General features: G+C 22.8%; 1 protein-coding gene across 1 annotated transcript; it reads left to right on the top strand.

Annotated features, from left to right (window-relative positions):
* Nucleotides 1-9,631: 9,631 nt before the first annotated feature.
* On the top strand, nt 9,632-13,456 carry LOC122848493 (GATA zinc finger domain-containing protein 14-like). Its single transcript, XM_044146585.1, has 4 exons — nt 9,632-9,880; nt 10,535-10,721; nt 10,869-12,479; nt 12,801-13,456. The coding sequence occupies exons 1-4, from the start codon at nt 9,847-9,849 to the stop codon at nt 13,102-13,104; spliced, it is 2,136 nt and encodes a 711-aa protein (XP_044002520.1). The 5' UTR covers nt 9,632-9,846; the 3' UTR covers nt 13,105-13,456.
* The last annotated feature ends 287 nt before the right edge of the window (nt 13,457-13,743 follow it).

The following is a 13,743-nucleotide window of genomic DNA, read 5'->3' on the forward strand; positions in this document are numbered from 1 at the left end:
ATGAAAAAATTTCTCAACGTTTTTTCGATAAATAATTTCGATTAAAATTATTGTTAGATAAAAATGAAAAATTAGATTTTCATGTTAATAATTTTAAGTTATAATTGTTAATAATATATTTGAAAAAAAAAAAATACTTTTTTCTTTTTTTTTTTCGACAGATATCCTTGTGCCAGTTTTATGGACATCGCAATCAGAGAGACACATTTGTAGCACGAAAGAGAATCCTCGTTCATGTTGTTGAAAATCACTATTAGAGAAGGTAAGAAAAAAAAATATATATATAAAATAAATACATAAAGTTTTGCAATTTCGACATTGCGATCGAGATCTTGCAAAACAATTCTCTTTGGCCATTTTCCTTCTCGCGTTAATATGAATTCAATGAACAACCGAAACAAAATACCAATCATATTCAAATTTTCAAGTACGACATTATTTTCGACATTTATTTATCACGATTTTTAACAATATTCAATTCACAAATAAACTAAAAATATATATAATTTTTTATTTTTTACTTTCATTGGAATGTTTACTGTACATAAAAAAAAATTGCAATGTGCATATAATATATTACCAAAGGCCACGAAAAAATAAAAAATTAAATAACACACTTTATACCTACATATAAAACTATATCATTAAAATTTTTTTGATTTAAAAATATTTTTCATAAAAGATGATAGAATTAAAGAAAAAAAAAAAAATTGATTAATTTCATAGAGTTAAATTAATTTTGTAATTACCCATTAATAATTGGGAATATAATTAAATTTTTTTTCCATTGTACTTTCTAAATAAGGGCTAAAAAATTAAACTTTCTAAAAATGTTTTTTTTACTAATTAATACAGCATGTATATTTGAAGAAATAAAAATATATACATTTATAAATATTGATAGATAATATAGTGATTAATTTGAAAATCATATTGAGTAATTTTTTTTTTTTTTTTTTTAGAAAAGTTTATCGACTTAAAATGGAATAAATAAATGATGGTTATTTGATATTAGTTGCTAAATATGTTTAATTGCATTGAATGAGTCAAATTAAAATTAAAGACAGTATTATTTACTGGATTAATTTATCTTGAGTCGTTGGTGATGCTGGTGATGGTGATGGTGATGGCACGGGTTGACAAGCGCATAGAAAATATAACAAGCATTCGATATACACCAACTGGTACACGTGCACTTAATTTTTATTTATTTCTAACATTTATTTTTTTTTGCGCAAGATATTCCAATTTTGTAATTTTATATCATCCGCATCCGGATTGGTACATTTTTATACTGTTTTAAAAAATCACAAGTAGAAAATAAACGACCTGATAAATTATACTTCCATAATTTTATGGAAATTTAGTGTAAAATAAATTTTTTATGATTTTTTACTTTTATTTTATATAAAAAAAAAAAACATAAATAATAAAAATTTGATTTTCATTGATTTATTATTGTTATTATTAAATTATTTTAATGGTTTTTTTTTTAGCTTGATGTATAAATTAATTTACATTGTTCGTTATAAAAATTATATAAATATATAATAATATTAAGTAGTTAAAATTAATTTCCTTGTAGTGGTAAAATAGATATTTAAAATTTGTAATTAAATTTACTGACCAGTCTATTATTTATTTTTAATCATAAATTTATTTTTTTAATTTTTTAATTTTAAATTCTTGTTTATAATTTTCTCATGAAAAATATAAAAATTATATTAATGCTATAATATTTTAGTATATAAAAATTGCTATTTCTTGAATTTATTAAATGCTTACGTATTAATCATTTTTAATATTTCTGCAAGTGGCCATCTATTTTTATTTTTATTTAAAAAAAAAAAAAACGCATCGTCGTGGGAAAATATATTGAATACTTGAGACTTTCGAAATTGGCATCCACAAAAAATAATAAAATACTAATTAAAAACCTCAATAAATTTATGTTTATAAAAAAAGAATGAAAAAAAAAAATCCAAAGTTATAAAAAATAAATTTTTAAGTTTAAATTTTTAACGATAAATCACAAGATAATTTTTATTTATTTCTTCCAAATTTTTTATAAAATATTAAAAACAAACAAAAATTAATTCAACTTACTTGAAAAGTTCCACGTCATTGTTTAACTAATTAGTCACGCACCTACATTTTCTCGCCCCAGTGAAATAAATAAATAAATAAAATTAAAAAAATTACAAAAATAATCCCACGTTTTTTGTTGCGTATGTAATACAATATAAAAATACTTGTCATGCTTTGTTTAACTTGTCTCTTCTTTATCATTTTATCCAAAAAAAAAAAAATGTTAATTTACTCTTATTTTCAATCAGACACTTTAACCCAGTAATCAACATGTTGTTTTTATTATTTTTTCATCCATGTAAATTACTAAAATATTTAAAAAATAATTAGAGCATAAAAAAATTAAAATAAACATTAACCACTTCATTAAAAAATATTTAAAAACATAATTAAAAAAAAATTAAAAATAAACAACTTGCTTATTATGATTATTAATGAAAAAAATTGCTTCAGAATTTTTTGCTTCATCATAATGTATTTTGAGTGAATAAATAATAATTAAAAATAAAATTTTAAAATTCATACTCATAATTAAAATATATATATTATAATTATGTGTTGATTTTTTTTAGTAAATTAAAATACTGATTAAAAATAATCATGAGTTAAAATCTGATTTAATACAGTTGCAGTATTACATTCACCATGGAGAGATATTTAATCTCAAAAGAAGCTGCACTTATATTATCAAACACGTGCAGCTATTAAGTCCACGTGCCATTGTAAATAACGAATTGAACATGAATATATATTATATGCTAAAATATAAATAAATAGAAAAATAAATATAAATAAAATCAAGAGAAGTTCTAATCTAGGTTTGCCAGTGCTTGTTTTATTTTTTATTTTTATTTTTATAAATTAAAAAATAAAATATAGGAGGTCGTTGTGGATGTTCTGCAAGTATGCACATATAATATATATATGTATAAGCTTACATATTTACCACTTGGATGAAATCACGTTCGTTATGCTTGATATGACTTTCACTATGTCGTCTTTTTGCAGCAGAATACACCATGAAAAATCCTCAACACGTGCCCAAAGAATTCCAACAAATATATTTAATTCAATATACATATAAATAATTTTTATATAAATAAATAATACCATGGATTTACTCAATATTATTATACAAAAAAAAATAATAATAAAAAAATTTTATCCACGTAATGATTCATGATTTAAATATCCATGAAAGTTGTATTTTATATATCGTGAAAAATATTTGAAAATGAAAATATGCAAAATAAATAATAAAATTATTAATGAAATAAAAAATATGTACTGGCAAGTTTTAAATAAATTATTTATCAAATGATAAATACAAAAATATATGTAGAGCGAAAATATGCAATTGAGAAAATAACCGAGATAAAAATCGGAGCGCGGAATCTTTCATGTTTCGAAATGAAAAAAAAAAAAAAAAAAAAACGAAAGCATCTCGTGCATAAGTATCATCTTGAAATGTTGCATGGTCAATTGACGTGATTTTACCAATGGTGTCATTAATGAAAAAAATTAAAAATTAAAGAACAAGTTGAAGGAGAGACAAATCAGAGGTTGATGTGACTTTTTAACAGTCGTAATCCTTCAAAGAAATCCAATAGATTTCTCGAGGCCAAGACAAAAGTCCAACAAACAAAAAATATATAATATAAATAAAATTGTACAAAAAGAGCGAGAGATGAATCAATATTGAAAGTAAGATTAACAGAGAAAAATTATAAGTTAAAAAAAATGGATAAATAAATAGTTGAATACAGTGTACATAGAGACGAGAAATGAAGAGTCGCTCAAAGTAAAGTGGATGAGACTTTAAACTTTCACTTTCTCACGTGGACGAGAGACCTTCTTAACATGTCTCGTCTTCAATGCGATATCTACTGGTTGTGGATGGTCGAGGACCGTTCAAGGCAGCATTATTTTATAAATAAATATTTAATAAATATTAATAAAACAATAACAAATATATTGAAAGATTTTTTAATAATATTATTTATTATTATTTAACAGAGTCCATCTGTGTCATTAATTATTGATGGCCTTATTGATTTTAGTCATCTTGCAAGTCCTTAATTCTTATCCCACTTTTTGCTTGAATATTTAAAAATTATATATAAAATTATCAGGTAAAAATTAATGAGACAATGAGAATGTTAACGTTGTAAAAGATATTTGCAATTTATATTTGAATCATCTAGGAATGTTGATCTTAATAATGATCAACAACAACCGCAATAATTGCAAAATAGCGTTAAATATTATTACACTTTATAATGATGATTATTAAAATACCATTAGGTATTATATGTGGTTTTGTGGATATATATTTATATTCAATAAACATGCACTTCAATATATAAACATGCATCCATTTAAAATACCAAATTATTACATATAATTATATACATAGTAAATTGGTTAGTTATGATTTTTTTTATTTATTTATTTTCCATAAATTTAAATAAATAAAAAATATATTTTATTCATGCTTATTTATTGTTTAATATAATTAATCATATTTTTTTTTTCAAATCAATCAATAGATATTTAATAGAGAATTATTTTTTTTTACTAATAGAATTATTTGATTAATATATTTATTTTTTTCTTTTTTTAATTTAGGCTGTCTTTGATGAAAAATTATTTAAATCAACTGAGATATTTTTTTTAAATTTATTTTCATATACAAGTTAAATAACACTGTAGTATCTGTATTATAATTTTTGACGAATATTAGCATGTCAGTTGAATTCCCTCCAGGCATTTGAGCTGAAGAAAAAAAATTATAATAATTCATTAGCAAATCTGTTGAGAAAAAAAAAAATAAATAAAAAAATACTGAAATATTATATTTTAATTTTATGCAAATTTAAAAGAAAGAAATTGCTATGAAATAATAATCATTTAAAGAATAATAAAATCAAGTAAAATAATAAAAAAGATAATGTGAAAAAAAAAAAAATTGATTGACGCAAGTGATTGCTTTTTAAAAAATTTTTAAAAAATGCAAATTTTTGATATCTATTAATCACGCACAAAACCGACTACCCACGTTATTTAAAAAATGTATGTGTGTGTTAAATATTATGAGACACAAAAGAATAATAACGGTACATGAAACTGAATATTATTTTTAAAAAATAATATCATAAATAGACATAAAGAAATGTGTGATGTAGCCAATAATGAACAGTGGTTTATTAACCTCCCTCCTTAAAATTAAAATACACTTTCACTGATGCTTCGGTGATTTTTCTTTCGTGTGTTTGGTGTTAAAATAATAATAAACAATTAATAATACTCATATATATTTATAATGAAGAAATCATTTTTGTATGTGGGGACATTATTAAGAATCATTTCAAGGCTGACCTAACGCAGTTTATTTTTTTTTAATTTTTATATTGCGATATATAACTACAAATTTTTATTACAAATATTACGCACCTGATGATATTTAAAAAAGACTATTTCTTTTGTTTTAATTAGTAAAAAAAAAAATTATAAATTAATTTTTTTTCAATAACAAAAAAAATAATGAATTTTCATGAGCCAAATTATTTCAAGTAATAAATTTTAATTGAAACTTTATTTAAAAAAAAAAAACAATTCTAGATATGTTAATATTTTTTTTTTTAGATGACTACTGTTTAACATTTTACTTCCGCTGATGCAAACGTTATTTTAACCAGGATATGTATCATATTTATCATGACAATCAGCTCTACTTTGCGACTAGGTTTAACCCATTTCTTTTATTTTTCTCTCCTAGACCCAACAATTACATCAGATAATAAATCATAATTATTATTTTTCATTATTATATGTACTTTAACATGTCTGTTATTGTTATTATTCAAAAAGAAATTTGTTAAAAATTAAAAAAAGATACACTTCACGAGCTTTCAGGAAACTTGTAGAAATTGTTTTTTTTTTTTTTTGAGATAATCTTCATTGAAGAAAGCTAAAAGGATGCGGAGTTAATAGACTTCGTGATAGATTCCTTTCTATGTCAGTTCGAATTTAAATCCTTTTTTTTTTTTTCGATATACCCACCATGGAAAAATAAATATATATAAAATAAAAAACAAATATTAAAATAAAGAGAATACACCAAAAAAAAAAAAAAAAAATGTCTCGTGATGATCCCTGACCTTTTCTTTACTTTCTCTCCGATGATCTTCTTGCTTTTATAAATAAAAATATATAAAAAAAAATAATAAAAATAAAAGAAGAGACACTATCACTTTTGCATTATATCCTATCGTTTTATTTGTGCAAGTATATTTAAATTCTGTCAATGAAAACCACTTGGACCTTTCAATCTTTATTTACTCGTTCAAACGACCCTTAATGTTTATTGACCTTTATCGATGGAATTCCGAGGGCAAATCGTGTTCACATTGCACACATTTTCTCAATTGTTTTAATTCTTGTTTTATATTATTTTATTTTACATTTATTTCACAATAAATATATTTTTTTATCCCCATTTTTATAACATTCTTTAATTTTTTTTAAAAAACTACCATTTAAAAATTTTTTTAATACTATAATTATTAATAATTTTTAAACAATTCATTATAATCAAATATAATTCCATGTTTATTTTATTTGACAACCATAAATATTCTCGCATCATATCAAATTTTATATTAATATAAATAACAAAAAATTATTTTTTAACGTCGAGTCATCTTTTGATTATTTCCTGTTTTTTTTTCAATTAATTTATTAATTTATTTTGAGTTATAACAATACAAATTGCAAAGAAAAAATCATATATATTTAAAGCATATATAGTTTATTTAAAATAGTTTATTAAATTTTTTTTTTCAAATAATAATTTGATGTGTCACGTAATACATGTTCAATGAGATGACGTTAGAAAATTAATCACCAAAGAAATGTTAACTTTCTCTGTTTGCGTATAATATTATGTGAATTTTTTTTTTTTTTACATGATGCTGTGAGTGAATGAGAGAAATGCGTTGAAAATAAAAGTTATTACATATTATATTTAGTGTTAAAATGCCGGAGGTTGTGTATACACATGATGAAGATGACTCGTCTTGTTTAAACCATGATATTAATATATTTATTAATTTTTTTTTGAAGGTTTTTCGTCTCTTTAAATATATGTGTGTGTATATTTTTAGTTGATTATTGTTGTGAGGATATCGTGTTTTATACCTGATGGTAGGATCAGTATTGAAGACAGCTTTCGCCCTTCAAGGCTGAATTTTTTTATAGAAAAAAAAGTAATAGATAAATTGATACGTTTGTGCTGATGTTCATTTATCCAAGTATATACCATATGATTATTTTTTTAAATTATATGATTATTATTTTATTATCTGATTTATTTTAATTATAATCGATGAGTATTGATAATGCCACTCGATTGGATAAACATCATGTCAATATAAATAACGCATTATTATTTAAAATAATATTATTCAATTATATATTTTTTATATTTTATTTAGTTTGTTAATTTTTTCGATTTTTATTTATTGTAATTTAAAGTTGTTTCATGTGAAATTGCTATTTTTAAAAGGCCAAATAATTTACTAGTAATTTTATTTTTAAATTTTGTTTTTATATAAATGTTCATTAACCTGATTTCAAGATGAAAATTTTATACAATAACTTGCAACAATTGTTTAGCCAGTGGCAAATTTCATAGAGTTTTTAGTTTGAATATTTATATATAATAAAAATTATGAAAATAATATTATAACCAAGGTGACCTGTTTCCTCAAGCACTAAATATACAAAGATGCACATTCTTTCATAGCTATAATTTATAAAAAAATAATTATCATTACAATTTTTTTATATTATTTTATTTTCAATCTTAATATCCAAGGCTTTCAAGTGGTTTTAGAAAAATTATATTTTTAAATTAACAAACAAAAAAGAAAATAAACACAAAATTGATTTGGAAAAAATCTAATCAATCAATCGAATAAATAAGAAATCGAATTGAATCGAATTAATTTATAAATTCAATTTACAATTTAATGAATTAATAAATAAAATTATTACAATCATATAAAACAATTGTATATTTAAATAATAATATTTTATACTTAATTTAAATAAATTTACTTGGAAAATAAAAAAATTCATTGACCCATGACATGGCTTTTTAATAAAAAAATAATAAAATTTTTTAATGACACAAGTTGTATTCTCAGCAATGATTCAAGTACAACATCTTGACAATAGCCTCAGGATATTTTTGAACTATCAAAAGCCTTCAAAATAAAACAACAACAAATAAATAATAAAAGTTTATATATAAAAAAAAAAAGGTAAAATTTTGCACATCAAAAGTTGCAAAAAGTAATTTTACATAAATATTTTATTTAAAACTCATAAAGTTAATAATTATAGTGAAAAAAATTTAAATTTTTTAGGTCATATTTAAAAGGTTTTACGAGTATATATGTGTGGTGTTATTTACAAATGAAAAGTTGTAAATTAAATCATAAAAACAGAATTAAATTGAGTTGAATTAAATAACAATACATGTAAAAGTTTTTCTAGACAGAATAATATATTATTTTAATTTTGATGAATCTTTGTAATTGTTGTAAAAAAAAAAAAAATTTAACTATTTATTTTAAAAATAATAACAGCAATAATAAATAACAATAAAAATTAAATTTATTACAATAATATTTTGTGGCATTTGTCCTCCAATAAATAAGCAATAATTTTCAAACAATATTATTATTTTTTATATTTTTATAATAAACAATAAGCAAGGTCATTTTATAAACAATAAATCATATGACAATGTTTTTATAATCAATTCTTTTTACTTTCTTTTGGCACACCTTTAAATTTTTATCAATTAAAATGAAAGTTTTTGTTTTTTTTTAGATAATTATTATTTTGAGTCATAAACAATTCTTCCCACATTTAATTATTGAAGGTAATGATGATCGCCCACTTGATTGCATTCCATTTTGAGATTCCTTATTTTCTTTTAATTTAAAAATACATACCTATACTTATTATCAAATAATTTAAAATCTTATTAATTTAATTTGTGATTTAAAGGATAAAATGCAGAAAAAAAAAAAAAAGTCAATTCTCTTGTAAAAGAATCAACTGAAATGGGAAAGTAGAGTCACCAAATTGTTGACATAACATGATTTTTAATAAAAAAAAAAAAAAAAAAACATTAGAGAGTTATTCTTACAATGTGTACCGCATCAAAAAGCCGCTTAATATATAAATTTTTTTATTTTCTTGATATTAAATATATGTATTCTTCATCTTTTATCTCAGTTGTGTACTAATACATTTGTGGTATAAATAACTAAACACGTATAAGGGTCTGCAAATATGATGTAACGTCAAGTTACGTACATGTATATTTTTCTTTCTCTCTGAATTTAAAAAATAAAAAAAAATCTCAAGTTAGTTTACGTTCACCTGGATATCCCTGTCTGTATATTAATGTTGATGTACCCCTTCTCTTGATGAACATCAACCTGCCCAACTCCAATAACCCATCCTCAATTCGACTGGCATCCGGGCAACTTTTATCTTCTTTGCTAAGACATTCACCGGCAATACCGCAGTTGCATCTTCGAAGTGAATTGAGAAGGTTCTTCTAATTTTTAGAAATATTATTGTCTCAGTTTAACCACATCCTTTGAAAAGTGAATTTTTTTTTTTTTTATTTTGTTAAAGTTTTTTTGAATTTTTTATCTGGAAAATACAAGTGAAATTATGACACCCAAGAATTTACTCTTCTTTTCCATTGGTTAGTTTTTTCATTAATTAATTTTCCTAAAAATTTTGAATGATTATTTGATAAATGAAAAAAAAAAAAAAAAAAAATGATTGTGCTTTTACAATTTTCAATATGAATCTCATTTATAATTTATTTATTTTTTTTTTTGTTATTTATTATTCAAATTTTTTTAATTCAATTTGTAAAATAATTTAAAAAAAAAAATAAAATAATAAGTGGATTGTTGCTGGTGCGCTAATTTGTTGGATGATTGATGAAATTATATTTTTTTTTTTTTTTTTTTTGTATAAAATATAGAATGTGCGTGCGTTAAAATTGCATGATTAATTTATTTTTTTTTATTTTAAAATAATGTCATTTGTGTGTACAAATTAATTTGACAAAAAAAAAATAAAATTATCAGTAAAATAAAAAAGAGAAAATATTGGTGAAAGAATGATTTCTTAAATTAATATTGCATGAAATGAAATGAAAAAAAAAAAAAAACAATAACAGTAATTTTAATTAATATATATATAAATGAAAAAAGTAAAATAATATTATTTAACAAATTAAAAATCCTTATTCTATAAAATTTAAGTTTAATTTTTTAATTAAATAATAGTGTGAAGCGAATGGCGATACAATGAAGTATGTTATTGTGTAATTTTATTGTTTCAAAAGCTGGAATAGTTTGGAGCTGTGTACTGGGTCTTCAGAGACCAGCACCAAGATATTCACAACAATTTATGCCGGAAACAACATTTACCTGTCGCAACAAAATCGTGGGTAGCTACTATGCTGATCCTGAGACTGACTGCCAGTTGTTCCACGTGTGTGTTTCCGTTGCTGGTTTCATACAGGACTATAAGTAAGACAACAATTAATCCCACAACTACCCACAATAATTTATCAAAAGTATTATATTTCAATAAAATATTTTTGCAAATTTCCTTTCAATAATAAAATTCATTACAAGAATTGAATAACAATAATAATTTAACTTTTATTTTTTTAGATTCTTGTGTCCAAATGATACAGCATTTGATCAAGAAAGTCAAACATGTGCCGATTGGTATGACGTTGATTGTGAAGCAGCAACACTCTACTATGCAAGTGATAATTTCGATTTATATCGTCTTGGATCTGGCCTTGAATCACTTCACTATGACTCAATACGCACCGATGCCGAGCCACAAGATCATCTTCAACGCAGTGAATCAAATGATCCAATAAGATCACCAGTTAATTTAAATCGTGTTGCATCAACAACAAGTAATTACAATTCACCAAGTAATAGTAACAAAGGTGATATTCTACGTGCAAGCTCTAGTAGTAATTTTTACAATAGTAGAAATAATGGTAAAGATGATGAAGATTATGAAAATGAAAAAACATATCAAGAACCAATTCCAGCACCTAAAAAAAAATTAGGTGTACGTAAAATTGCTAGAAAACAACAATATTACAATAATAATAATAATTTAAATAATGGTAATAATTATGTATCATCATCATCAACAACAACAACAACTGTAGCACCACCAAAACTGCCATCACCATCACCAACATCATCATCATCATTACAAAATAATTATAGAAATTATAATACTAATCAAAGAACCACTTTTGTATCATCAACCACAACAGCTCGTCCAATTCAGGAATTTAGTAAAATTCAAAATAATCAAAAATACAATTCACCAACAACGACATTTAGACCAGCATCATCATCATCTCCTCAACAATCATACAGTACAACATTTTATGCATCAAGTACCACACCTCAACCCACAACATACACTAATAATTATAATAATAATAATTACAATTCACATCAACAAACCACAAGTAATAACAACAATAATAATTATGTGGCTCAGAGTACATCATCAACAACAATCAAGCCAATTTCTTTCAATCAAAATTATCAACAAAGTGTAGTAACAACACAAAAACCAACAACATACAATCAAAATTATCAAGCTAATTTTAATAATCATAATACATTTAATAATAATAATAATCAGAATAAACAATTAAATCAACAAAATTTACGACAACAATCAACAACATTTGAACCAACATCAAATTATCAACAAACTGAAACAACAAATTATCAAACAAGAAATTATAATAGTAATAATAATGTACAAAGATCAACAGTAGCACCAGTATTTCCAACAACAATATTGCCAACAACTGATTATGATAATTATGATAATAATGATAATCAATATACTGGTAAAGCAAATTTTGTAACACAAAAACAAAGTAGTGTATCACCAACAACAACAACAACGAAATATTATCAAAATTATTCACCTACAACTTATTCAAGTGTTGCTAAAAAAATTGATAATGGTAATTCACGTGGTGGTGATCGTTACAATGCACAAGATAATGATAATGGACAATATTATGATAAAAATAATTCAGCAAAATCAAGTCAATATTTCGATTCAACAAAATCACCAAAAAAAGTTACACAATTTAATAATGGTAAATTTTTTGAATCAAGTACTGCACTTTATGATTTATCAAGAGCTCAAACTGGACTTGGATTTAGTCCAGCAAGTGTTAATTTACTTGCTGAATTACCAAAAACAACAACACCATCATCAAATAGGTAAACTATTTTTTGATATTTTATTTAAGAGAAATTCAATTGATGCAAAAAAATATATTTAAACTTTCTTATTACCAAATGATTTAATTTTATTTAGATTTTTTTTTTTTGCTATTCATTTACAAGATAAATTATTACAAAAAAAAAAATAAATACTAAATAATAATTATCTGATTAACATAAGTCATTTGACCTTCTTGAACAAAGGCGGATTGAGATACAAGAAAAGTCATTTGTATATTTTTTTATATTTATTTATTGTGTATTATAACTTTCACTTCCGGTTTTTTTTTTTTTTAAATTTTATTCTTCTTTATCTAGACGAAATGGTTCACCCACCACTTACAACCCAAACAGTTTCAATGGCAATAATAATCAACGTTCATCTCATCATCATCAACAACAATCAACAACACAAAGAGTTACAGCTTTCCCAAGTACAACATCAAAGCCAGTATCATCAACAACAAAATTTATTGATGCAACAACAGCCAAATCCAAGGCCTCTAAAAAAAGTGACTATGATTATGCATATTATGACAATGCAAGTGCTCTTGAATATGACAGTCTTGATCTCGAACATGTTGCTGGTGGCAAAGAATCATCAAAACTTCCAAGAAATTAAAATAATTTATAATTAATTATTAGATATTTGTCGTTTGTTTGTTTTTTTTTTTTTTTTTTTTTTTTTTTAATTTTAAAGTTTATTATTTTAATTTTATAAATGAATTTGATTAATAATCACAGAAATTTCTAGCTTGTTTTTCAAAGCAACAGTGATTTTAATTTTTTTTTTTTATGATAGAAAATACGTGTCCTTGATTTAATCAAGTCTTTGGTAAATTAAATAATATTTTTAATTTATTAAAGACTGATTTGGACAGATGAATAAACGGATATGGGAATACTTGAAGATATGCTCAAAATTTTTATCATCATAATTCGTGCGAGAATATCTTTCGATAATTATTTCAAACCTTGAAGGTGTTTATCAAAGATTGTGTGTTTGATAAATTAAATAATTATTGTTTTTTTTAGTTATCAGTATTTTAGAGCTAGAGAGTATGTAAATTGGTATTTTTTTTTTTCAATTTCTGCAATTAAAAAAAATGACAATGAATTTTTCATTTGATAGCATGTGTACTTAATGTCATGATTTTTTTTTAAAATAAATTTTTTTAAATAATTTTAATATCACCCGCATGATTTGCAAATTTATAAATTGCTATTTAATGATTTTTTTGTATTCTTATTATCTGTACTG

The sequence above is a fragment of the Aphidius gifuensis genome, linkage group LG2, assembly GCF_014905175.1.
Source record: "Aphidius gifuensis isolate YNYX2018 linkage group LG2, ASM1490517v1, whole genome shotgun sequence".
In the NCBI taxonomy this organism is placed as follows: domain Eukaryota; kingdom Metazoa; phylum Arthropoda; class Insecta; order Hymenoptera; family Braconidae; genus Aphidius; species Aphidius gifuensis.